The 27,669-nt window shown below is 45.2% G+C and overlaps 1 protein-coding gene across 1 annotated transcript in view; it reads right to left on the bottom strand.

Moving 5' to 3' along the window:
- fbln5 (fibulin 5) overlaps positions 1–27,669 on the bottom strand; it is a 77,099-nt gene that overhangs the window by 15,715 nt on the left and 33,715 nt on the right. The window contains exons 5-7 of the mRNA XM_055640113.1: positions 11,658–11,780; positions 9,471–9,587; positions 7,066–7,185 (exon numbers count right to left, since the gene is read on the bottom strand). Of these exons, the coding sequence (XP_055496088.1) occupies positions 7,066–7,185; positions 9,471–9,587; positions 11,658–11,780 (360 nt within the window). The remainder of the gene's footprint in view (positions 1–7,065; positions 7,186–9,470; positions 9,588–11,657; positions 11,781–27,669) is intronic.

Genomic DNA, 27,669 nt, shown 5'->3' with positions numbered 1-27,669 from the left:
TGGAACATGTTTCTTGCCTCTAGCGTATCCAAACCCCTAATAATCTTATATGTTTCAATAAGATCCCCTCTCATCTTCATAAATTCCTGAGTATACAAGCCCAGCCGCTCCATTCTATCAACATATGACAGTCCCGCCATCCTGGGAATTAACCTGGTGAACCTACACTGCACTCCCTCAATAGCAAGAAATCCCCTACTTGATTCCCCTACTCTGGGTAAAAGAACTGTGCATTCACTCTATCTGTTCCCCTCATGATCATACACACCTCTATAAGATCACCCATTCACCCTATCTATTCCCTCTATAAGGTCACCCCTCAGCGTCTCGCGCCCCAAGGAATAATGTCCTCATCTGCTCAACCTCTCTCTATAGCTCAGGCCTCCTGGCAACATCCTCATAAATCTTCTCTGCATTCTTTCACAGAAACATAGAAAATAGGTGCAGGAGTCGGCCATTCGGCCCTTCGCGCCAGCACCGCCATTCAATGTGATCATGGCTGATCATCCAAAATCAGTACCCCGTTCCTGTTTTTCCCCCATGTCCTTTGATTCCATTAGCCCTAAGAGCTATATCTAACTCTCTCTTGAATACATCCAGGGAATTGGCCTCCACTGCCTTTGTGGCAAAGAATTCCACAGATTCACAACTCTCTGGGTGAAAATTGTTTCCCCTCATCTCAGTCCTAAATGGCCTAAATTTCCTGCTTAAAGACATTCTCCCTGCATCCCCACATCCCGACCCATTACTTCTGTTCAAAGGGCACTTGGGGATGGGCAGTAATTGCAAACTAGCTGTGACATCTACGCCCTATGAAGGAATAAATAAATACCTCCTCAAATTACTTTAAAGAGTTTATGTGAAACTGAAACATTTATAATACTGATGTCACTAGGATAGAGCGTTCTGTACAACCTATTACAATTTACGAGCTATTACAATTTAATAGAAATCCAAAGTATTTATGTTTACATTTCATAAATTATCTTTAATCAAACTACTTAATCAGACTTTTCTGGAGTTTGCCGTGTACTAAATGTCCGTCCCTTTATCCTGTATCTGTACACTGTGGGCAGCTTGATAGTAATCATGTATAGTCTTTAAGCTGACTGGGTAGCACGCAACTAAAAAGCTATTCGCTGTATCTTGGTACACGTGACGATAGACTAAACTAAGAACTAAACATTGTTTTCCAGCCTAAGAGTGTTTCTTTTATTCTTAATGCAAGGATAGCTGCAAGTTATTTAATTCCCTCAATAAACTCAAAGGGATAGAATATCCATCCATGTTGGAAAGAACAGCAGATGCTGGTTTAAAGCGAAGGTAGACACAAAATGCTTCAGTCTGAAAAACGGCTCTCATTCCTTCTCTCCAGACATGCTGCCTGTCCTGCTGAGTTACTCCAGCATTTTGTGTCTACCTTAGAATATCCATCTGATTGAAATCTTGTAAAATCTTGTAAAAAGCCAACAGTAAACTTTACACAGCCAACAGCGGCACAGTGGGGCAGCGGTATTGCTGCCGCCTTAGGGGCCTGTCCCACTTTCATGACCTAATTCACGACCTTTTTTACTCGTGGACATTTTTCATCATGCTAGAAAAAACGCCCCGACCTATTTGATGCCACGAGTACCTACGACCTCCTACGACCTGCCTACGACCTCGTGACGACCATGCCGCGAGTATGAGTCAAGGGCAAACTCGGCAGAGGTCGTGAATTAGGTTGTGAAAGTGGGACAGGCCCTTTACAGTGCCAGAGACTCGGGTTCGATCCTGACTACAGGTGTATGTCTGAATGGTGTTTGTACGTTCTCCCCGTGACCTGTGTGGGTTTTCTCTGAGATCTTCGGTTTCCTCCCACACTCCAAAGACATACATGGTTTGTAGATCAATTGGTTTGGTGTGAATGTAAAATAGTCCCGAGTGTGTGTAGGGTAGTGTCAATGTGTGGGGATCGCTGGTCAGTGTGGACTCGATGGGCCGAAGGGCCCGTTTCCATGTTGTATCTCTAAACTAAACTAAACTGCAGAGAATGTTTTAAGTTAACAATGGTTTTGAACTAAGCAATGAAAACGGTACAGAGGAATTAACACTTTAATAAATTTGAAAGGTGAGATAATTTTAAGGAAGCGTTAGTTGTAATCGTAACTACATTATAGCAGCAAATGAGGTCGGTGAAAGTCACAACTGAACTATCAAGTCCTGCATCCACAAAAACAGCTAGTTTCTAAGATGAGCACTGTTGTAGAGGGACCACAAGAGGGCGCTAATTTGTAGTTTTGCTTCAATGTTAATGGAGCCACATGGATGATTGTGCCAAATATTATCCATTTACAATTTTTTGAATTGATTTGGAAAGGTATGGAGGGATATGGGCCAAACGCAGGCAAAGGTGATGAGCTTCGATGGGTCATCTTGGTCGGCATGGACGGGTTGGCATCTTTCAATGCAGTGTGATTCTATGAGTCTGATTATTTTCTATTCGTCTAATTGGAAAATATCAGGGAAATAATGCTGTTATATCTGTTTCCATTTGCTCTCAGATTTGTATCTTTTTAACAATATCCTGCAAAATTCCACAGAGTGCTGGAGTAACTCAGCGAGTCAGGCAGCATCTCCGGAGAAAATAAATAGGTGACGTTTTGGTTCGAGACCCTTCTTCAGACCCGAACCATCGCCTATTCTTTCACTCCAGAGATGCTGCCTGTCCTGCGCAGTTACTCCAGCATTTTGTATCCATCTTCGCTGTAAACCAGCATCTGCAGTTCCTTCCTACACTGTAAAAATGCCCATTTGAGGGTGAAAGTACATAGCAGGACACACTATGAGCAAGACTCATCACCAATGTCTGAGTTGCTGCATCTATGACAAGTATTTTGTTTTGTTGAAATAGCAAGTATTCATGAGGAAACAATGAGTCCACATTACATTCCCTGATTAACCTAAGATGATTACCAGTAATGACTGATCTACTGTCCTGAGCAGAACACCTCCTCCGCTGGGTGCATTGTGTGCATTGTGTGCAGTTTTTGGTCACCTAGCTGCCCTTAAGCAGGAAAGGGTGCAGAGAAGATTCACAAGGATGTTGCCAGGACTTGAGGGCCTGAGCTATAGGGAGAGGTTGAGCAGGCTAGGGTTTTATTCCTTGAAGCACAGGAGGCTGAAGGGTGATCTTATAGAGGTGTATAAGATCATGAGGGGAATAGATAGTTTGTTTTTACCCAGAGTAGGGGAATGAAGAACCAGAAGACATAGGTTTAAGGTGAGAGGAAAATGATTGACTGTGATAGGAATCTGAGGGGCAATCTTTTAGACACAATGGGTGGTGGGTATATGGACCGAGCTGCCAGAGGAGGTGGTTAGGACATTTACTATGACAACATTTGGACAGGTACATGGATAACCAAGGTTAAGAGGGAAATGGGCGAACGTGGGCAGGGGGGACTAAGGTAGATGGGGCATCCTAGTCGGCATGGGCAAGTTGGGCTGAAGGGCTTGCTTCATGCTCTATGACCAATCATCGAAGGGTTCGATCCTGACCTCAGGTGATGTCTGTGTGGAGTTTGTACTTTCTCCCTGTGAGTTTCCTCCCATATCCCAAAGACGTGCAGGTTTGTAGGTTAATTGGCCTCTGTAAATTGCCTCCTAGTGTGTAGGGAGTGGATAAGAAAGTGGGATAACATACTCGTGTACGGGCGGCCCGCATGGACTCAGTGGGCTGACGGTTTTAAGAAACAATTAGGTACATGAATAGAAGAAGAAGTCTGAAGAAGGGTCTTGACCCGGAACGTCACCCGATCCTTCTCTCCAGAGACGCTGCCTGTCCCACTGTGTTACTCCAGATTTTTGTGTCCATCCTAGGTACTTGGAAAGGACAGGTTTAGAGGGGTATGGGCCAAAATGTAGGCATGTGTGACTAAAGGAATCAAGGGATATGGTAAAAGCAGGAACGGGGTACTGACTTTGGATGATCAGCCATGATCATATTGAATGGTGGTGCTGGCTCGAAGGGCCGAATGGCCTCTACTCCTGCACCTATTTCTCATGTCTACGTCTATGTCTACTGTGTACATCCATTTTACTGTTTGTTTGTTTCTGTTTTTTACGTAGCGGACTTTTAAAAATTGTTTATTATGGTGTTTACAGAAGTAATATTTTTAAGTATCTGTTGTGCTGCTGCAGATAAGAATTTCATTGTGCCGTTTCGGGGCGTTTGACAATAAAACACTGTTGACTCTTGAAATACAAACTCTAGTTCACAAATGTTTTTTTAAGCAACCTTACTTTGCCTCAGTTAGATCACAGCTGTGGAATATACTCTTGCATTGGAAAGAAATTCTACAGGGAATTATGTAATGCAAGCCAATATTTTACTTGGAAGTTAAGGTAGCTACATTGTACCAAAATATTTATCAATGATAGCATCATTTCTGTTTCTGATGGATGATTAATTTATCATAATGTTTGTATTGAGCACAGTCAAGTTTAAAGACTTCGACACAATTGGGTGTTATAATAATTGCTCAAAATTCTGACAACTATAGGTCATTGTGGCCTTGAGCAGGGTTCACACCGTTTAATCATTGCTGGATGCAGTGTCAGTAGACTATTTCTGTATACTTGCTAATCGGGGACGTGCTTAGGTATAGCAACACCTATTCTAGAATTTAGAAGATTGAGGGGGGATCTTATAGAAACTTACAAAATTCTTAAGGGGTTGGACAGGCTAGATGCAGGAAGATTGTTCCCGATGTTGGGGAAGTCCAGAACAAGGGGTCACAGTTTAAGGATAAAGGGGAAATTTTTTAGGACTGAGATGAGAAAAACATTTTTTACACAGAGTGGTGAATCTGTGGAATTCTCTGCCACAGAATGTAGTTTAGGCCAGTTCATTGGCTATATTTAAGAGGGAGTTAGATGTGGCCCTTGTGGCTAAAGGGATCAGGGGGTATGGAGAGAAGGCAGGTACAGGATACCGAGTTGGATGATCAGCCATGATCACATTGAATGGTGGTGCAGGCTCAAAGGGCCGAATGGCCTACTCCTGCACCTATTTTCTTTGTTTCTAATACTCTACTGGACTGTTTGTAAGACAAGAATTTCGCTGTGCGTTTGTACCTTGCAAATGTGAGAATAAAAACACCATTGAGCCATTTACTTGAAAATGTTGTCATGGATACAATAGTCTCTCGCACCCATCCCCCCAACCCCCCCCCCCCCCTCCCCCACCCCCCCCCCCCCCACCCCCACCCCTCCCCCCCCCCCCCCCCTCCCCTCCCCCACCCCTCCCTCACCCAAGTACCACATGCATAGTTGAACAAAAAGTTTACATTTATCTAACAGTTCCCATTGAAGATAACTACAATCACCAAGGGTTTGAAACAGTCCCTTTAAAGAGTCACCATCCAGCTGAATCTGCTCTGCATTTTCTCCAGTGCTATCACATCTTCCCTGTAGTGCGGTGGACAGAACTGCAAGCGGTACTCCAGCTGAAGTTTGACCCACATTTTATAAGGTTGGAGCCCGGGATCTATTGGGGGTATTCAATGTTCCAAATGACTTCCACCTTTTCCATGCAAAGTTTTCTTGCCTCCAGTCATTGTCATGCAACATGGTAACATGCGATCCTGCCCCTGCGTCCATACAGACCCATGCATGTTAATCCCATCTTTCAGCACTTGGCCTGTGGCCCTCTAGACCTAGAGAATTCAAATATTAATCTGACACTTTGTAACTCTGCCTCTGCTGCTGTCTCAGGCATATTCCAGAACGCTCACCATTCTCTGGGTGAAAAAGGTCCTTCTCAGATCTTCTCTAAATCTATGTCAAACTGTATCAAACTGTACAACTCCTTTCCCTTCTGTCGTGGGGTAGACTGACTCCCCTTCCCACTCCCCCCCACCCCCCTCCCCAAATCTTTGCACACCCCCAATCCTTTCCACTCATCACTTAAATTTCATGTTTCATGTATTTTGTGTTTTATGACTATTGGCAGATCAATTTTCCTCCTGGGATAAATAAAATTCTATCGTATTGTATTGTATTGTATCGTATGTCCTCTAAATTTGTCTATCTCTGATAAGGTGAAACATTTCTTGCAGTTTACACTAGCTACATATTTATAAAGGTATTATATATCATTGTATATACCGCAATCATGTCTCCTCTTAACCTCCCCCCACTCCAACGAGAATAGACCCAGCTTCCCCAGTCTCGCCCCATAACTTAACTGCTCCATCTGAATGGACATCTTGTTGAGTCTTCTCCACACTCTCCCCAGCACCATCAGATCCTTCCTATCATGTGGTGCAAGCAGCACTCCAGCTGAGGTTTGGCCAGTATTCCATGCATTCGGCAAGTACACTGACAGATATGAGCTTCTTCAAACTCACCGGCTGGCTTTTGGTTCCTCGGCAGTGGAGCTTCACAGACGTGCAACAGACATAGCCTTGGGATAGTTGCCAGTGACAGCTCTAACTCTCGCTGGCCGACCACAAAGTGCCAGTGACAGCTCGATTATACAATGCTTCATACAATAATCATTGTCTTTACATTCAGGTGAAACATTTGTTCATAAGTTCTAGGAGCAGAATACTCCGCCATTCAATCATAGCTGATCTATCTTTCCCTCTCAACCCCATTCTCCTGCCTTTTCCCCATTACCCCCTGATACCTGTACTAATCAAGAATCTGCCAATCTCCAACTTAAAAATATCCATTGACTTGGCCTCCACATCCATCTGTGGTAATGAATTCCACAGATTCACCACCCTCTGACTAAAGAAATTCTTCCTCATCTCCTTTCTAAAGGTACGTCTTTTTATTCTGAGGCTGTGGCCTCTGGTCCTAGACTCTCCCACTAGTGGAAACATCCTCTCCACTTCCACTCTATCCAAGCCTTTCACTATATGGTAAGTTTCAATGAGTTCCCCTCCCATCCTTCTAAACCCCAGCGAGCACAGGCCCAATGGCTTAAAACACTCATCATTTGACAGAGATGTGAAGGGTGTCGGGGAAATAAAGCCAGTTTTAAAAAGAAGTAAAGCATGCCGTTCCATTCCTTACCAGAGCAGCCCATTCCCTCTGAGTTTAATTCGTACCCAGTGTCACAGCGACAAAGGAAAGAGCCATAGGTGTTGATGCATTGTTGACCACAAGGATTCTCTCCAGAGCACTCGTCCACATCTACAACAGGAAGGTAGAGGATTGAATGAGGATCAGTCTCAGTACATCTGGTCATCTGTTCTATTATCTATATTTATGTCTTTTATCCCCTTCAACCTCTCCATGCTACCTGCTCCATGGTCGGATAGTCGGCGACTGAACCGTCTCCCCCCCACCTGGTTTGCCAGGTGAGGAGGGGGCTGTGGACCCCCAGCAGGACCAAAAACCAGACCTGTCAAAGGGCGGATGAGCTTCTGGCGAGCCAAAGGCCATCCACACTTCAGTAGAAGTTGCGATCACTGTCGTACACAGCATTGTAAGGAATGATGATAAAGCACACACACACCAAAATCCTATACTTCCAGCGGCGGGAGTCCGCAGGAACTGGAGGACAGAGATGTGTGGTGCGTCCGTCACCGTTCCCGTCGGAAACCAGCGCCACTGTGTCGTTAATGTTTTCAATGATGATGATGATGATGATGATGATGATAAATCTCTTTGGTAAATGTATGCCTTGGGCGATGGCAAAGATTAAAAAGTATATGTACCAATTCGGAAGAGAGCTTAGGCGGCACGGTGGCGCAGCGGTAGAGTTGCTGCCTCACAGCACCAGAGACCCGGGTTCGATCCAGCCTATGGGTGCTTTCTGTATGGAGTTTGTACGTTCTCCCTGTGACCACGGGGGTTTTCTCCGGCTGCTCCGGTTTGCTCCCACATTCCAAGGACGTACAGTCTTGTAGGTTAATTGGCTTCAGTGAAATTGCAAATTGTCCCTAGTGTGTAGGATAGTGCTAGTGAGCGGGGATCGCTGGTCGGCACAGGCCCGGTGGGCCAAAGGGCCTGTTTCCGTGCTGTATCAATAAAATCTCCAAAACGTGGAAGCCATAATATGTAACCTGCATCATATGCAAGTAAGATCTTAAAAATTGCGTTAACTGAAAGTTAAGCAAAATATGTATGAAGGAAAATAATCCAGATGACTGCACTAAGACACTGTCCTGTTCAAAGCACCAGAGCAGGTTGACAAGTGAAATGATAGAATGAAAGTGTAATGTTTGAAGCAGAATTCACATGTTTAATCGATAATGTTTTATTATTAATGTTTAATGTTTTATGTGTCGTTCCTAACTGTCACTGTATGTCATGTTGTCACATGCGGGCAGAGCATCAAGGCAAATTCCTTGTATGTGAATACTTGGCCAATAAAACGTATTCATTCATTCATTCATTCATTCATTCATTCATTCAATCAGATTAGAGCATTCGCATTCCATTGATGCCTGTGGAGTCTTGCTGTGCACTCATAGGTCACCACGTTCTCTACATTGCAACTTCAGCCACTCTTGTAAACCAGCATCTGTAGTCCCTTGTGTTTATGTCTTTTCTTCCCATGTACTTTACTGCCTGTAGAATTCTTGGGGAAGTTGTGAAAGACACAGCATAAGTGGCTAATCTGTTATTATTTTTTACTAAAAGAACAAATGTATCAGAGAGTGGTAGCGGTGTGGCATGAGCTTCCAGTGGAAGTGGTGGAGGCAGGTTCATTGGTATCATTTAAAAATAAATTGGATAGGCATATGGATGAGAAGGGAATGGAGGGTTATGGTATGAGTGCAGGCAGGTGGGACTAAGGGAAAAAAAGTTGTTTGGCACGGACTTGTAGGGTCGAGATGGCCTGTTTCCGTGCTGTAATTGTTATATGGTTATATGGTTATATGGTTATATCATGTAGTTGCAGTATTTAGAACCCGATCCTAACCTGCCACACATCGCACATGGCACAAAAACCTGTCGAAGAACATTGTTTGGCTTGGCTTGATTTGAATTGGGATAAATTGACAAGCTGAATTATTGGATGAGCTGGTGTCTCAACTGTTCATAAGCTCATAAGTGACGGGAGCCACTCTACCACTGTGCCACCGTGCTGCCCTATCTGTGAATTCAAATTATTACTAAAGCTAAGATAGACACAAAAAGCTGGAGTAACTCAGCGGGACAGGCAGCATCTCCGGAGAGAAGGAATGGGTGACGTTTTGGGTCGTGCCCCTTCTTCAGATAACTCAGCGGGACAGGCAGCATCTCTGGAGAGAAGGAATGGGTGACGTTTCAGGTCGCGACCTGAAACGTCACCCATTCATTCTCTCCAGAGATGCTGCCTGTCCCACTGAGTTACTCCAGCTTTTTGTGTCTATCTTCGGTTTAAACCAGCATCTGCAGTTCCTTCCTGCACATGATTATTAAAACCAGTGTGAGCCTCTTTTGGTGCATTTTACCAGTTGACGGAACTGACATTGAACTCTCCCTACCTTGGCACGACCTCCCATCGGCATTCAGGAGGAACCCGGAATTGCACTGGCAGGAATAGGAGCCAGCAATGTTGGCGCACAGTTGCTGGCAGTATCCATGGCGACACTCATCGATGTCTGAAGGGGAAAGCAGAGTTCATTGTGGTTCAGGAAGCAATGCTCAGAACATGAAATAATCAATCATTCACTTCATTTTTAATCCAAACATCATAGAAATGTTGCAGGACATGTGGGAGGCCATTCAGCCCATCGCGGATCTGACAGCCTACAGAAGAAAAATCCTGTCAGTCTTATTCCCCGGGCTGAAGAAGGGTCTCGACCCGAAACGTCACTTGTTAGTTTAGTTAAGTGTAGAGACACAGCACTGAAACAGGCTCTGTGAATTAATCTTCCATTTGCCTCTCCAACTCCATCTGATTGGCTTCATTTCCACTGCCATCATGAGATGAATGAGACTTAATTATGTTTTATTCTGCGTTATGGCACAGATTATGTTATTTTAGGATTTCTAATGGTGGAAAATGTCATTCATGATTGAATGCTACTCATTTTAATTAATCCCAATATTTACACTAAAAACCATCTGTTCAACTTTGAAGAAGGGTCCCGACCTGAAACGTCATCAGTCCATGTTCTCCAGGGATGCTGCCTGACTCGCTGAATTACCGCTGGTGGTGGAGCGTAAGAGCTGGTGCCTTACAGCACCAGGGACCCGGGTTCGATCCTGACTACGGGTGCTGTCTGCACGGAGTTTGCACGCTCTCCCCGTGACCTGCGTGGGTTTGCTCCGGGTGCTCCGGTTTCCTCCCACATCCCAAAGACATGCAGGTTTGTAGGTTACACAAAAAAGCTGGAGAAACTCAGCGGGTGCAGCAGCATCTATGGAGCGAAGGAAATAGGCAACGTTTCGGGCCGAAACCCTTCTTCAGACGCCATAGATGCTGCTGCACCCGCTGAGTTTCTCCAGCTTTTTTGTGTAACCTTCGATTCTCCAGCATCTGCAGTTCCCTCTTAAACACAGGTTTGTAGGTTAATTGGCTTCGGTAGAATCATAAATTGTCCTTCGTGTGTGTGGGATAGTGTTAGTGTGCGGGGATCGCTGGTCAGCGCGGACTCGGTGGGCCGAAGCGCCTATTTCCGCACTGTATCTCTAAAGAGCCAGAGTAGATCAACCAGCACTGGGTCCTGCCCCCTACTTCACTGTGACTACCTGACTACGGGTGCTGTCTGTACGGAGTTTGCACGTTCTCCACGCGTTCGCGCGGGTTTTCTCTGGGTGATCCGGTTTCCTCCCACACTCCAAAGACGTACAGGTTGTAGGCTAATCGCCTTGGTAAAATTGTAGATTGTAAATCGTAAATTGTCCCTAGGGTGTGTAGGATTGTGTTAGTGCGCTGGGACCGCTGGGAGGCGCTGACCCGGTAGGCCGAAGGGCCTGTTTCCTTCCGTGCTAGATCTCCAAACTAAATAAATGAAATTAAATAGATCAACTTCACTTTTCTTCCAAACTTCACAGAACAAATGTAATATCTCCACATAAAGCAACTTCCTCACCCCACTGAGCACTAATTTACTCTGTCTCAGGCCCAAGAAAACATTTTCCCTTTGTACACCCCCACTGGGAGACAAGTACCATCCTTCCAGCTGCAGGACAAATGACATGACTTTGTCCGCAGCTCAGAAGAGATCCATGGAGTTTAGGTGCCCAAGGTTCCTTGGTTAGATGTACCGACAAATCTTTAATGATAGTAGGTTTCCCTTATTTCCTAATGATCCAGAATGAGGTTATTTGGTCATCGTCTGTGACATTTCTCAGGGCAAACCTAACCATTCCATTCCCTCTGCAGATGGATCAGTCTGAAGAAGGGTCCTGACCTGAAACGTCTGTCCATTCCCTCAACAGATGCTGTCTGACCCGTTGAGTTCCTCCAGCACTTTGTTGTTTTTTCTCAAGATTCCAGCATCTGCTGTTTCTTGTGTCTTCATCCCATTCCCACATTTATTTTCTGAAATTTGTTCTCTGGCACTCATAATCCCACCAATGGGGCAACTAGTAGAGCTGCAAGGTAAAGTCCCCCAGCCCCAGAGACATGGGTTCAATCCTGACCTCTGATGCTGTCCTTTGTGTGTGTGTGTGCAATTCCCTTTACCTGAGTTCACTCCTTATGAGGGTACATTGACACTTACCCATGCACTGTCCATCTGCCAACCAGTAGCCTTCCGTGCAGGAACAGCTGTAGCCTCCCTCCGTGTTGATGCAGATCTGCGACGGGTTGCATTGGTGCGTTCCTGCCGTGCATTCATCAACATCTGCAAGCGGCAAGAAATTCAATAAAACACTGGTGATGCTCTGAAATAATCAAGGACGAGTCGCACCCCGGACACTCCCTCTTCACCCCAACACATTAAACAAAAGGTAGAGAAGTTTGAAAACTCCCACCTCCAGATTCAGGGACAGTTTCCCTCCCAGTTGTTATCAGGCAACTGAACCATCCTACCAACAACTAGAGAGCGGTCCTGAACTACTATCTACGTCATTGGAGACCTCGGACTATCTTTGATCAGACTTTATTAGGCTTTATCTAGCACTAAACTTTATTCACGTTATTTCCTTTATCGTTGATCTAGGACACTGTGAATGGCACAATTGTAATTATGCATCCATATGTTTATGTGATAGAAGCATAATCAGGCCATTCGGCCCATCAAGTCAACTCTGCCATTCAATCATGGCTGATCCAACTTTCCCTCTCAACCCCATTGTCCTGCCTTCTCCCCATAACTCCTGACATCCATACTAATCAAGAATCCATCAAGCTCTGCCTTAAAAATATCCATTGACTTGGCCTCCACAATGAGTTCCACAGATTCACCAGTCTCTCTTTCCGCTGACAGGTTAACACGCAACAAAAGATTTTCACTGTACCTCGGTACACATGACAATAAACTAAACTCAAATATGCTCAAATCGCCAAGGTCATTCTTCAATGGGTGAAGTCAAAGAGAAATAGTTTACTCATACAAACAGTGTCATGAGAGATAGGCTTCTTCTTTTTAATTTTTATGTAGCTGAGAAAACAAGGGTTTGATCACATTTAGCAGGAAATCTGAGCTGGCGGGAATGAGCTGATGAAACAGTTGTGTGTTCCTGGAGGTGATATCACCAGTGTAAAACTTGCCAAATGCATCTTTCTTGTGGGTGGCATGGTGGTGCGGAGGTAACGTCACTGACTTACGGAGCCAGAGATCCGAGTTCAATCCTGACTACGGGCTCTGTCTATATGGAGTTTGTATGTTCTTAACGTGACCTGCGTGGGTTTTCTCTGGGAGCTCCGGTTTCCTCCCACATCCCAAAGACATGCAGGGTTTGTAAAATTGTCCCTAGTGTGTTTAGAATGTGTGCTAGCATGTGGGGATCGCTGGTCGGCACAGACTCGGTGGGCCGAAGGGCCTGTTTCCATGTTATATCTCTGAACCAAACGTACATTTCACTCTTCCAGTGAATTATTTCTCGTATTCTTCGCCCCGTTCCAACTATATTTACATAAGTATTGCATGCACAAAGTGGGAAGATTCCAATGCAATGATTATATTAACATGTTTTGCCAGCTCTGGTTATTTCTGGTGTAATTGTTACACTATAATTACCCACTCCTGTGAGATAACTCAGATCGCAATTCCCAGATGGCCATTTATCTGATATTAAAATTTGGAGTAGAATTTATTGTAACAACATTGAATTCTTAAAGAGGGAGTCTGACCATCAGTACATGAATTTTGATTAAGGAATTACAAAGCACGCTATCCAAACACAGCAATTCACATGGGATGCAGGAAAACTAAAGATTATTGATTAAATGGCACTTCCATTTTCTTTTTCAGGAAAACAGCCTTGGCAGCAGGGAAAAGTCAGAGCAATTTAAAGTGTTCAGAATTAAGGGGCAGAAGTTTAGGGGTAATATGAGGGGGAACTTCTTTACTCAGAGAGTGGTAGCGGTGTGGAATGAGCTTCCAGTGGAAGTGGTGGAGGCAGGTTCATTGGTATAATTTAAAAATAAATTGGATAGGCATATGGATGAGAAGGGAATGGAGGGTTATGGTATGAGTGCAGGCAGGTGGGACTAAGGGGAAAAAAAGTTGTTCGGCACGGACTTGTAGGGCTGAGATGGCCTGTTTCCGTGCTGTAATTGTTATATGGTTATAATAAGAGTCCCAGCTCGAAAATCACTTACAGTATCTATGTTCTCCAGAGATGCTGACTGATCCATTAAGTTAGTCAAGAACTGTGTGTCTTTTTTATTCAGGACAATTTAAAGTTTGTGTTTTAGTTTGATTTTAGTTTATTGTTATGTGTACGGTGAAAAGTTTTTGTTGCATGCTAACCAGTCACTGGAAAGACAATACGATTACAATCGAGCCATCCACTGTGTGCATATACATGATAAAGGAAAACGTGAATAACATCTAATGCAAGATAAAACCCAGTAAAGTCCGATTAAAAATAGTCCAAGGGTCTACAATGAGGTAGATAGTAGTTCAGGACTGCCCTCTATTTGTTGGTAGGATGGTTCAGTTCCCAACTGCTGGGAAGACATTGTCCCTGAATCTGGAGGTGTGCGTTTTCACACTTCTATACCTTTTGCCAGAGTGGAGATGAGGGAGTGCGTAGGTAAGGACTTGTTTCTCAGGGTGAAAAGCGACGTCTGCAATGGGACTTTGTGGCCTCCTGCAGCTGGGACTGTATAATGGTGCCAAAATGGAGCCTCTTGCATATGGACGCAGTGGGATGTTCGGCACATTCTATACTAACTGGGGGATTGTGCATATGTGTGGTGATTGTCTTGCTGAGCTGTATGGATAATAGCATTTCACTGTACCTTGGTACACGTCATAATAAAGAAATAAAGGAAACATTGAAGTTAACAAACTTTCACCAAGTTGGCCGATGAGAGGTCATTTGGCCGAAATGATACCACTGTTCCTCTCCACATGGAGGCTCTGCATCTCCACCATTTTCCTGCTTTTATCTCAGACCTCAACAGCTGCACGATTTTGGATCTCATGTACCAACTGAGCACAACTCCTTAATAAAGAAATTACAAAACTACAGACAATAATGATATTTAACAATTTATCCCAATTGGTTTAATGTTCAATTGATAAACCAAGGATTCCCAAAAGAATCATATGTCATGGTCCGTTTATTTTTGCTACAGCTGGGTTTTATTTGCTCAACTACTCTAAACAACTGTTCTATAGTGCATGTGTCGGAAGGAACTGTAGATGCAGGTTCAAATCGAAGATGGACACAAAATGCTGGAGTAACTCAGCGGGACAGGCAGCATCTCTGGAGAGAAGGAATGGGTGACGTTTTGGGTCGAGACTCGAAGTCTGAAGAAGGGTCTCGACCTGAAACGTCACCCATTCCTTCTCTCCAAAGGCGCTGCCTGTCCCGCTGATTACTCCAGCAATTTGTGTCCATCTTCGGTTTAAACCTGCATCTGCAGTTCCTTCTTACACATGTTTGTATATTCTGTTGTGCTGCTGCAAGTAAGAATGTCATTGTTCTGAACGGGACATATGACAATAAAACACTCTTGACTCTTGGCAAAATCTCAGCATAAAGCACTGGAGGAAGTCAGTGAGTCAGGCAGCAGATCACTGCCCATTGGCACTTCCACAATGTGATACATTTTGGAAATACATTCATACTGCAGTTAGGTTGTGAACACTGTGCTGTGTTCAAAACTAGCAGGGCTGAGGATGAAGGAAGCAGCTTATAGTTCAGCCATGGACCATGGATGGGTTAGGGGGCTAGTTGGCCCCAACAAATAAATGGGCGGTGCAGTGGTAGAGAAGCTGCCTTACAGCGCCAGAGACGCAGGTTCGACCCTGACTACGGGTGCTGTCAGTACAGACATTATACGTTCTCCCTGTGACCGCATGGGCTTTCCCCGGGTGCTCCGGTTTCCTCCCACGCTCCAAAGACGTGCAGGTTTGCAGGCTAATTGGCTACGGTAAAATTGTCAATTGTCGTGTGTGTGTGTGTGTGTGTGTGTGTGTGTGTGTGTGTGTGTGTGTGTGTGTGTGTGTGTGTGTGTGTGTGTGTGTGTGTGTGTGTGTGTGTGTGTGTGTGAGTGTGTGTGTGTGATAGTGTTAATGTGCAGGGATCGCTGGTCGGCACAGACTTGGTGGACCGAAGGGCCTGTTTCCATGCTGTATCTCTAAACTAAACTAAAGTGGCCAAACCCAGTTACTTTTTGGAAGCGCCAGGAATGGCAACATAATCGAGATAAACTAAAAAGGAGTAAACAGAGGAGGAAACAGTGAAGAGTAGAATTCCGTCCCCACTCCACCACCCACTCCACCACCCTTGATATTACAACATGTCGTTCTCAGTGACTGCCTGGTCACAGTTTAGCATCGAACATATAGAACTCACTTTTAAAAAGATAAAATCTGAAAGATATCCGAAAGATCTGAAAGAAACGGGTGTGAAGAAGGGTTCCCAGCCGAAACGTCACCTATTCTTTTCCTCCAGAATTGCTGCCTGACCCGCTGAGTTACTCCAGCATTTTGTGTCTATCTTCGATGTAAACCGGCATCTTCAGTTCCTTCCCGCACAAATCTGAAAGATCGTTGGATGAGTTGTAACCCGAGGTGTGAGCCAGTCAAGATTTGGCTTGGCCAGAGAGAAGATCGAAAGTAATAGACTCACTTTGTTTCAGAGCACAAGCTAAATTCCTTTTTTGGACTTGTTCTCAAAATAAGTTGCTTTGTTTCCAGAAGAAGTAAAAGCAAAGAATCAAAGCATTTCTGTGGAATGAAGTCATCTGTGGAGTCAGTGAGATTCATCAAGATAAAGATTTAACCAATAGAAGGTGCAACGCAGGGCAAGCCAAGTGCACGATATGGATTGTCACATGGACTTGCACAATTCCATTGCCCCAGCTATGGCTGGATGCCAGTGCTAACAGAGGCCACCTGTTTTCAGTTAATCCCACACTTCAGAGAATTTAGTTTCGGTAATCTCTACATCTGCTCCCAACGTTGACGACTAATCCTCTCCAGAGACATGGCTCTCTGCTCCTTTGTTGACAGCAACAACAATAATTAGATACTTCTTTATTAGTAGGCCCGTACGGATCCACTGTCTGTTGTGGAGTGGACCCGTTTACATCCAATGTTTATCATTCTCACATATATCGAGACACATTGAAAACCTTGTCCTGCACGCTCTACCAAGTCAAATCCTACCACACAAAGGAACTTGTTATCCCTCCCACATCCCAAAGGTTAATTTAATTTAGTTTAATTTAGTTTAGTTGAGAGATACAGTGTAGAAACAGGCCCCCTCAGCCCACGCCGACCAGCGATCCCCGCACATTAACACTATCCTACACACGCTTGGGACAATTTACAATGAAATCAAGCCAATTAGAAAAATAGAAACATAGAAAATAGGTGCAGGAGGAGGCCATTCGGCCATTTGAGCCAGCACCGCCGTTCATTGTGATCATGGCTGATCATCCACAATCAGTAACCCGTGCCTGCCTATCCCCCGTATCCCTAGCCCACAGAGCTCTATCTAACTCTCTTCTAAGTTCTAAGTAGATGTAATGGATTGCAAACGGGAGCTCAAGAAAGCACAGGCACTTGGCTAGGCAGTCCCCTAGTCTGCGTTTAGTCTCACCGATGTGGAGGAGGCCACATCTCAAGCAGCGAACGCTATAGAACAGATTGGAGGAGATGCATGTGGATCTCTGCCTCACCAACATGTTTTAATTGGGCGTCACGGTGGCGCAGCAGTAGAGTTGCTGCCTGACAACGCTTGCAGCGCCGGAGACCAGGGTTCGATCCTGACTACGGGTGCTGTCGGTATGGTGTTTGTATGTTCCCCCAGTGGCCGCGTGGGTTTTCTCTGAGATTTGAAGCTGCCAAGCCTTCATAACAAGAAGATTTGTGTAGAGGAGTAAAGAGGTCCTGGTGAGACCACATCTGGAGTATTGTGTGCAGTATTGGTCTCCTAATTTGAGGAAGGAGGCCGTGCTGCGTAGATTCACGAGGTTAATCCCCGGGATGGTTGGACTGTCACATGATGAAAGATTGGAAAGACTGGGCTCGCATTCACTGGAATTTAGAAGGATGAGAGGGAATCTTATAGAGACATATAAAATTATAAAAGGACTGGACAAGCTAGATGCAGGAAAAATGTTCCCAATGTTGGAAGAGTCCAGAACCAGGGGCCACAGTCTAAGAATAAAGGGGAGGCCATTTAAAACTGGGATGAGAATAAACTCTTTCGCCTAGAGAGTTGTGAATTTGTGGAATTCTCTGCCACAGTAGACGCCAAATCACTGGATGAATTTAAAAGAGAGTTAGATAGAGCTCAAGGGAATAACGAAATCAAGAGATATGGGGAGAAGGCAGGCACGGGTTACTGATTGTGGATGATCAGCCATGATCACAATAATGAACCAGCAGTGCTGGTTCGAATGGCCAAATGGCCTCCTCCTGCACCTATTTTCTATGTTTCTATATTTCTACATTTCTATCTTCGATTTCCTCTCACACTCCAAAGACGTACAGGCATGTAGGTTAATTGGCTTGGTGTATGTGTGAATTGTCCCTCATGTAGGGTAGTGTTAATGTGTGGAGATCACTGGTCGGCACAGACCTGGTGGGCCGAAGGGCCTGTTTCCACGCTGTATCTCCAAACTAAACTAAACTAAATAGCCCGTATCAGGACGTACTCGCATTACTGTGTTCAAGTAGGTATTGTGTTGTTTTGAGCGCAGCGGTCTGTAAATTCCTAAAAGAACAAAGAATGTAATTAATTAGTAAATCCCCCATTCTGCAACTCAATTCACTTGGATTTCCTGGAATCGTTAGGTTGAGGATTAATCTCCCAGGCACTGCCGCACACATGCTAGGACGAAAGCCAAATGGGTATTAGAGAAAATGGCCTGTCCCACTTTCACAAGCTAATTCACGACCTCTGCCGAGTTTGCCCTTGACTCATACTCGCAGCATGGTCGTCACGAGGTCGTAGGAAGCTTGTAGGAGGTCGTAGGTAGGTCGAGGTAAGTTGTGACTCTAGTCGTAGGTACTCGTGGCATCAAGTAGGTCGGGGTGTTTTTCTAGCATGATGAAACATTTCCACGAGTAAAAAAGGTTGTGAATTAGGTGTGAAAGTGGGACAGGCCCTATACTGACTTTCCTTTTGTTTTCTTTAAACATCTTTAGGGCTGCACTGTGACACAACAGTAGAGTTGCTGCCTTACAGGGCTTTCAGACCCGGGTTCAATCCCAACTATGGGTGCTGTCTGTACGGAGTTTGTACGTTCTCCCTGTACCACATGGGTTTTCTCCAGGATCTTCGGTTACCTCCCACACTCCAAAGATTGTAAATTGTCCCTAGTGTGTGTTAGGGTAGCGTGAATGTGCGGGGATCGCTGGTCGGCGTGGACGCGATGGGCCAGAGGGCCTGTTTCCGCGCTGTATCTTTAAACTAAACTAACCTAAAACTATAGGGGGCAGATCACAATGTGCTGAGCAGCGCTGAGCCAGTTAGAATGGAGACGAGGAAACACTTTTTCTCACAGAGAGTTGTGAGTCTGTGGAATCCTCTGCCTCAGGTGGAGGCAGGTTCTCTGGATGCTTTCAAGAGAGAGCTAGATAGGGCTCTTAAAAATAGTGGAGTCAGGGGATATGGGAAGAAGGCAGGAAATGGGTACTGATTGGGGATGATCAGCCATGATCACATTGAATGGCGGTGCTGGCTCGAAGGGCCGAATGGCCTACTCCTGCACCTATTGTCTATTGTCAGTCCCCTAGTTTGCGTTTAGTCTCACCGATGTAGACGAGGCCACATCTCTAGCAGCCAACACAATAGACAAGGTTGAAGCAGGTGCACGTGGATCTCTGCTGCAACAACATGTTCTAGTTGCCTGTATCAAGATGCACATTGCGTTACTGTTTCTCGAGTAGGTATTGCTTTGCTTTAAGCGCAGAGGTCTGTAAAATGTAACAGGACATTTCCTAAAAGAACAAAGAATGTCAATAATTATTAAGTTCTTCATTCTGCAACTCAATTCACTTGGATTTCCTGGAATCGTTAGAAGCTGAGGATTAATTTGCCTGGCCCGCCACGCACATACTAGGATGAAAGCCAAATGGGTATTAGAGATATTGGCTCTCATTGGAGCTGCACAGTGAAACAACAGTAGAATTGTGTGTAAAATCATGAGAGAAACAGATGGGGGAAATGCTCAGAGTATTTTGCTCAGATTAGGTGAATCGAGGACCAGAGGACGTAGTTTCAAGGTGAAAGGGGCAAGGTTTAATAAATCTGAGGGGTATTTTTTCACACGAAGGATGGTGGGTATAGGGAACGAGCTGCCGGAGGAGGTAGTTGAGGCAGGAACTAATCCAACATTTAAGAAACAGTTTGACAGGTACAGTAGATGGATAGGACAGATTTGGAGGGATATGGACCAAGAGCAGGCAGGTGGGATGAGTGTAGCTGGGACATGTTGGCCAGAGGCTCAGTTTCGATCCTGACCCCGGGAGCTGTCTGGCACTGTGTGGCACAATGAGTTGCTGCCTTACAGCGCTTTCAGAGTCAGAGATGCGGGTTCGATCCCGACTACGGGTGCTATCTATACGGAATTTGTACATTCTCTCCGTGTGACCGTGTGGGTTTTCTCAGAGAACTTTGGTTTCCTCCCACACTACAAAGACATACAGGTTTGTAGGTTAATTGGCTTGGTATAATTGTAACATTGTCCCTAGTGTGTGTAGGATAGTGTTAGTGTGTGGGGATCGCTGGTCAGCACGGACACGGTGGGCCGAAGGGCCTGTTTCCGCACTGTATCTCTAAACTAAACTAAACCTACAGGTGTGTAGGTTAATTGGCATCAGTAAATTGTCCCTAATGTGGACGACTGTTAGTGTACAGATGATCGCAGGTCGGTACAGACTTTGTGAGCTGAAGGGCCTGTTTCCTCACTATATCTCAAAAAACAAAAATCTAATGTGACTGTCGACGCCAGAAACATGGCGACACCTGTGTACCGCCCAGGTGTGGTCTGCTGTATGATTTTGCCAGGTCGCATGCAAAAAAAAATATCACTGTAAGATGAAATATAATGTAAATAATGTACCATTGAATCATTGAATATGTTGTCAAGGCAAAAAGGCCTGTTTCACTGACAGGGTTGAAACCAATTGGAAGGAATTGCAGGTGCTAGTTTACACAAAAGAAGATAGACACAAAATGCTGGAGTACCTCAGCGGGACAGGCAACATCTCTGGAGAGAAGGAATGGGAGACGATTCAGGTCAAGACTGTCGATGTTCCCTTTCCAATAGAATAAGAAACCCTTCTTCAGACTGCTGTTGATCACAGAGTGACTGATATCACTGCTGTCCACACAGTCAGACCAGTACAACAACGGTGCAAGGGACTGGTGATACCACTTCAGTTCATTGCTACCATCACAATGGCCATCACAGAGCACAGATTGGTCAGTGCAGAACATCCACCAGATGGCGCTGTACAATGGCAGCCTCGCTGGTGGAACAGTCTGTCTCGCACTTTTCTTTCGATGTTGTTATTAGTCTGTTGTTAAATGTATGTTTTAGTGTATCTTTATCTTTGTATTATGTGGGGGGAGGGTGGGGAAGTTGGGGGAAACTTTTTAAAATCTCTTTCCTCGACGGAGATGCATTTTTTTCCCCGTATCGTATCTCCGTCCACGCTGCGGCCTAACATCGAGGAGGTGGCGACCACTTGCCGGGGATCGACTTTGGGAGCTCCAACCGCGGGGAGCCTGCGAACTTAACATCGTGGAGCTGGCGGTTAAAGTCTGCGGGAGAATAAGGAGGAAAGAAGGTATGACTTTATTGCCTTCCATGACAGTGAGGAATGTGGGGGAGCCGCTGTGGTGGATGTTTATGTTAACTTTTATGTAGTTGTGTGTCTTGTTGCTTTTTTCTGGTATGACTGTATGGTAAATTAAATGGTACACGTGACAATAAAGGACCGTTGAACCATTGAACAACCTAATGTTTCAGTTGCCAAAGGGAAGATCCCATTTCAAAAGCCTGCAGATCTAAAGCTAGCCCCAGCAACATAAATAAATCGCTTTGGCATCAAATCAAACAACGGAAAGGAGGCCTTCATTGTTTGCCATTTTGATTAGAAAATGAATAATTAAGATTTGTGCTGCCTCTGAGCGACACACAATAATGGCATTGGAGGGATGAGTCAAGGTTCTGGTTGATGTGCGAACTCTTAAACCATGCACATCGTTCAGTAATGAATCATGATTTTTGTTCTGGCAAGTTCAGCCAAAGGCTGTTAACAGAAGGCATTGTCAATTTGAATCTGCTGTGGTAAAACTTCACAGCTGATGGGACAAATGGAGGATACAACAATGGGCATCACGTACAGCTACCACGGAACGGACTAACATTCATATCAGCAGCAACCTAAGATAGCAAAAGGATTTGAGTATAGGAGCAGGGAGGTTCTACTGCAGTTGTACAGGGTCTTGGTGAGACCACACCTGGAGTATTGCGTACAGTTTTGGTTTCCAAATCTGAGGAAGGACATTATTGCCATAGAGGGAGTGCAGAGAAGGTTCACCAGACTGATTCCTGGGATGTCAGGACTGTCTTATGAAAAAAGACTGGATAGATTTGGTTTATACTCTCTAGAATTTAGGAGATTGAGGGGGGATCTTATAGAAACTTACAAAATTCTTAAGGGGTTGAACAGGCTAGATGCAGGAAGATTGCTCCCGATGTTGGGGAAGTCCAGGACAAGGGGTCACAGCTTAAGGATAAGGGGGAAATCCTTTAAAACCGAGATGAGAAGAACATTTTTCACACAGAGAGTGGTGAATCTCTGGAACTCTCTGCCACAGACGGTAGTCGAGGCCAGTTCATTGGCTATATTTAAGAGGGAGTTAGATGTGGCCCTTGTGGCTAAGGGGATCAGAGGGTATGGAGAGAAGGCAGGTACGGGATACTGAGTTGGATGATCAGCCATGATCATATTGAATGGCGGTGCAGGCTCGAAGGGCCGAATGGCCTACTCCTGCACCTAATTTCTATGTTTCTATGTTTCTATACTGTCGACATAAAATGCTGGAGTAAATCAGCAGGACAGGCAGCATCTCTGGAGAGAATGAATGGGTGACGTTTCGGGTCGAGACCCTTCTTCAGACTAGCAACCCAACTTGGTTCCTTCGCACTGATGCTTTGGTTTATTTTAGAGATACAGCGCGGAAACAGGACCTTCGGCCCACCGAAGTCCGCACCGACCAGAGATCCCCGCACATTATCATTACCAAACACACACTGGGGACAATTTTACTTTATACCAAGCCAATTGCCCTACAAACCTGTACGTTTTTTTGGAGTGTGGGAGGAAACTGAAGATCTCGGAGAAAACCCACGCAGGTCACGGGGAGAACGTACAAACTCTGTACAGACAAGCGCCCATAGTCAGGATCAAAGCCGGGTCTCTGGCGCTGTAAGGCAGCAACTCTACCACTGTGCCACCATGCCGGTGATCAAGAAAGCGCATCAGTGTATTGACTTTCTTAGGCAGCTGCGAGGACTTGGCGTTTCCACATGGATTCACATGGATTCTCGCAAACTTCTACAGAAAGAACTCTGACAGGAAACGTCCCCGTCTGCTGTGGCATCTACTCTGTTCTTGACCTCCTGGACCTGCAGGGAGTGTTGAGCACAGCCCACACCATCACAGGCTCCACACCAGACACAAAATGTTGGAGTAATTCGAAGGGCCGACTGGCCGACTGGCCTCCTCCTGCACATATTTTCTATGTTTCTAACTCAGCGGGTCAGGCAGCACCTATGGAGAAATGGAATATGTGACATTTCAGGTCGTGACCCTTCGTCAGACAGAGAGTTGGGGGAAAGGGAAAACAAGAGATATTCTCATTTCCTTTTCCCCTGACTCACAGTCTGAAGAAGGGTCATATCCTCGAAATATCACCTATTCCTTTTCTCCAGAGATGCTGCCTGGCCCGCTGAGTTACTCCAGCTTGTTGTGTCTATCTTTGGTTTAAACCAGCATCTGTAGTTCCTTCCTACACAGGCTCCACACTTCCTTTCTTCCACTGCGTGTACAAGGAGCGTTGAGCCAGGAAGGCTGGAAGTTTCGTTGAGGTTGCCTGCTGCCTTGGCCGTTCCCTCTTCTGCCTTTTGGGAGAAGATACAGGAGTTTGAAAGTCCAGATGTCCAGACACAAGAACAGTTTATTTTCCACTGGTGAAACTCCTGAACAAATCTCTTTCACATATCGTTCCCAGAAGTGTTGCTATATTCTCCTAATGCTCATTCACTTATTCTGTTATTGTACTTTAACGTCTAGTTGCATTACTTCAGATTGCACTAGAACAGGGGGTTCCCAACCTCTGATGTCCCGTTTACCTCATGGCTACTTTTTGAAAGTGAATTTACCCCCACCCTGTTTTGTTCAGTAATTTGAGCTTACACGTTGCATTTATTGTACTGTACTGTATCTGTACACTGTGGACGGCTTGATTTATAATCATATATAGTCTTTTCACATGATTTACAGGTAGACACAAAGTGCTTGAGTCAGCAGGTCAGGTGACAGAGTTAGGTGACAGGAATGGGTGGATTAACCTATGATGAGCGTTTGTTGGCACCGGCCTGTACTCGCCAGAGTTTAGAAGAATGAGGGGGGGACCAAATTGAAACGTACAGAAAAGTGAAAGGCTTGGATAGTGTGGATGTGGAGAGGATGTTTCCACTAGTGGGAGAGTCTAGGACGAGGGGTATTAGCCTCGGAATTCAAGGACGTTCTTTTAGGAAGAAGATGAGGAGAAATTTCTTTAGTCAGAGGGTGGTGAATCTGTGGAATTCTTTGCCACAGAAGGCTGTGGAGGTCAAGTCAGTGGATATTTCGTAAGGCAGAAATAGATAGATTTTTGATTAGTACATGTGTCAGAAGTTATGGGGAGAAGGCAGGAGAATGGGGTTAGGAGGGAGAGATGGATCAGCCAAAGTTGAATGACTGAGTAGACTTGATGGGCCGAATGCTTATGACATGACGTTTTGGGTCCGGATCCTTCTTCAAACTGAATGTAGGGGTGGGGAGGGGGAGGTGAAAGGCTGGAGGCGAGAAAAGACCAGGAACCATCAGGGCCGGCAACAAATGACCACAGGCAGTGAGGTGCCCTGTTAGTTTAATGAACTAAACTGTATTTATCATTACTGCATGTACATTGTTCACTCTGTGAGCCTTGTGTGAATTTCATCATCCCCAATATATAAATGGCAATAAACTAATCTGAATCTGAAGGATAGGCTGAGGCAAGTCAAGATGGATAGGAAATTATTTTTCAATGTGGACATTTCAAAGTGATCTATAGCATATTATTGGGAACGTACGGTAATATGTTCAATGCATTTCGTTGTCTCTGGCACTGACAATGACTTTCATACCGAGGAACACCATGTACCGTAACATCAGATCAGATGCAAAGCTGGCCTTCTGCAAGCACTGGTTGGTGCTTTGTGCTCCATAGAGTTACCCTAAAAGGTACTTGTTGTGTGCTTGTGAAAGCAGCCTCCTGGCCAACAAGACAATCAGACTGTGTAGAAACCACCAAGTCGGACTACATCATGTAAATGTTACACATAGAAACATAGAAAATAGGGTGCAGGAGTAGGATATTCAGCCCCTCGAGCCAGCACCGCCATTTATTATGATCATGGCTGATCATCCAAAATCAGTACCCCATTCCTGCTTTCTTCCCATATCCCTTAATTCCATTAGCCCAAAGAGCTCTATCTAACTCTCTCTTGATAAACAACCAGTGAATCGGCCTCCGCTGCCTTCTGAGGCAGAGAATGCACACACATGCACAACTCTCCGGATAAAAAAGTTTTTCTTCATCTCAGTCCTAAATGGCCTACCCCTTATTCTTAAACTGTGGCCCCTGGTTCTGGAGACCATTTTTCCTACATCTAGCCTGTCTAGTCCCTTAAGAGTGTTTTATGTTATCGAGAAGATCTCCATTCATCCTTCTAAATTCCAATTAATAAAAGCCCATTCTTTCCTCATTTGTCAGTCCCTCTATCCCAGGTCTGAAGAAGGATCTTGACCATAAAACGTCACCCATTCCTTCTGTCCGAGATGCTGCCTGTCCCGATGAGTTACTCCAGATTTTTGTATCTATCTCCAGGTATCTGCTAACTACTTTGCAAGACTTGTACACAGAGTTAGCAAAACGTGTGTTCAAAATTGGACCTCCCCTCATGCATTTACACCATTACATAGAAACATAGAAAATAGGTGCAGGAGGAGGCCATTTGGTCCTTCGAGCCTGCGCCACCATTCATTGTGATCATGACTGATTATCCACAATCAGTAACCTGTGCCTGCCTTCCCCCCATATCCCTTGATTCCGCTAGCCCCTAGAGCTCTATCCAACTCGCTTTTAAATTCATCCAGTGAATTGGCCTCCACTGCCCTCTGTGGCAGAGAATTCCACAAATTCACAAGTCTCTGGGAGAAAAAAGTTTTTTCTCATCTCAGTTTTAAATGTCCTCCCCTTTATTCTTAGACTGTGGCCCCTGGTTCTGAACTCCCCCAACATTCCTGCATCTAGCTTGTCCAGTCCTTTTATAATTTTAAGTAGACAAAAGTGCTGGAGAAACTCAGCGGGTGCAGCAACATCTATCGAGCGAAGGAAATAGGCAACGTTTCGGGCCATAGCAAGAATGTCCTCCTCAAAATAGGAGACCAATACTGCACACAATACTCCAGATGTTTTCTCACCAGGGCCCTGTACAACTGCAAAAGGACCTCTTTACTCCTATACTCAAATCCTCTTGTTATGAAGGTCAACATGCCATTGAACCACCATGGACGGAGGACCCACCCGATAGACAGGACTCAAATGCCTGCCACAGACCGGAACCCCTGCCGGAGGCCCAGCTCACCCGTTGTGGACCCAGGACCAGCGTTGGGACCAGGATCCCACCTGGAAGGCCCAGCTCACCCACCCAGAGTGGTAGTAGTTGGATGAAGGGCCGGCAAGCAGACCGGCTGCGGGAGGGAGTGCACCGCCTCGACGGGGGAGTGGGCCGCTGGAGGTTCCTGCAGCAGCCTGGGGCTCGGCTGGACCGGGTGCCGCTCCAGGAGGCCAGAGCACGTGGGCCGGACGCGGGCTGCAGTGGTGGAGCAGCGACAGTGGATACCATGGCTACAATTGGCCAGGCCGACCCTGCAACACCGCCAGGACAACGGGCCTTCATGGTCGGATCAAGATCCCTGCACTTACAACAACTGGGACTTGAAAATGGTGCCAAACTGGCGACTCTGTATACTGTTTCACTGTACTGCCGCTATACACTTGTACTGTATCTGAGATGCTTATCTAAGATGCATCTAAGTGCTTATATATAGTGATACTTGTACTGAACTGTATACAAAAATGAATTTAACCGTACCTCGGTACATGGGGCAAATAAAACAGCAGTCAATACCAAAGATATCCAGCAGTCCTTGACTATCAACACACACTCATACACTCAAGAATTTGCCTAAAATTTTCCGGGCCTACGATGGGCAAAATCATGCAAGAGGTGGATCATTACGTGTGTAATTAATACGATTGCCACAAAGACTGAAGGAAAACATCTTTCTAATTTGGGCATAAGAATAATCAAAGGGAATAAAACCAACAGTAGCCTGTTTGCAGGGCAGCCAGAGTAGGGGCATCAAGATCCAAAGGACAGGGGGGAAAGATTTAATTCGACCCTGAGGGGCAACTTTTTTTATGCAAAGGGTGGTGGGTGTATGGAATGAGCTGCCAGAGGAGGTAGTTGAGCCAGGGACTGTCCCAACATTTAAAAGACATTTGGACAGGTACATGGATAGAATAGGCTTAGAAGGTTATGGGCCAAATGCAGACAGGTGGGCCTAGTGGGATATGTTAGTTGGTTTGGGCAAGTCGGGTAGAAGGGCCTGTTCCCATGTTGTGTGACTCTCTAACACTATTTGGCACTTTATGCTCGGTTCACGACTTAATACGATCGTGCCCATAACCCCAAATTCCTGCCCCAAACTTGATTTATTTTAATATTTAAACTTGGAGGGATTCAGGTCAGTGTCTAATGGGTTATTG

Source organism: Leucoraja erinacea, chromosome 9, assembly GCF_028641065.1.
Source record: "Leucoraja erinacea ecotype New England chromosome 9, Leri_hhj_1, whole genome shotgun sequence".
NCBI classification, from domain to species: domain Eukaryota; kingdom Metazoa; phylum Chordata; class Chondrichthyes; order Rajiformes; family Rajidae; genus Leucoraja; species Leucoraja erinaceus.
Note: the sequence above shows the minus strand (reverse complement) of the source record. Positions and strands in the feature narration are given on the sequence as shown.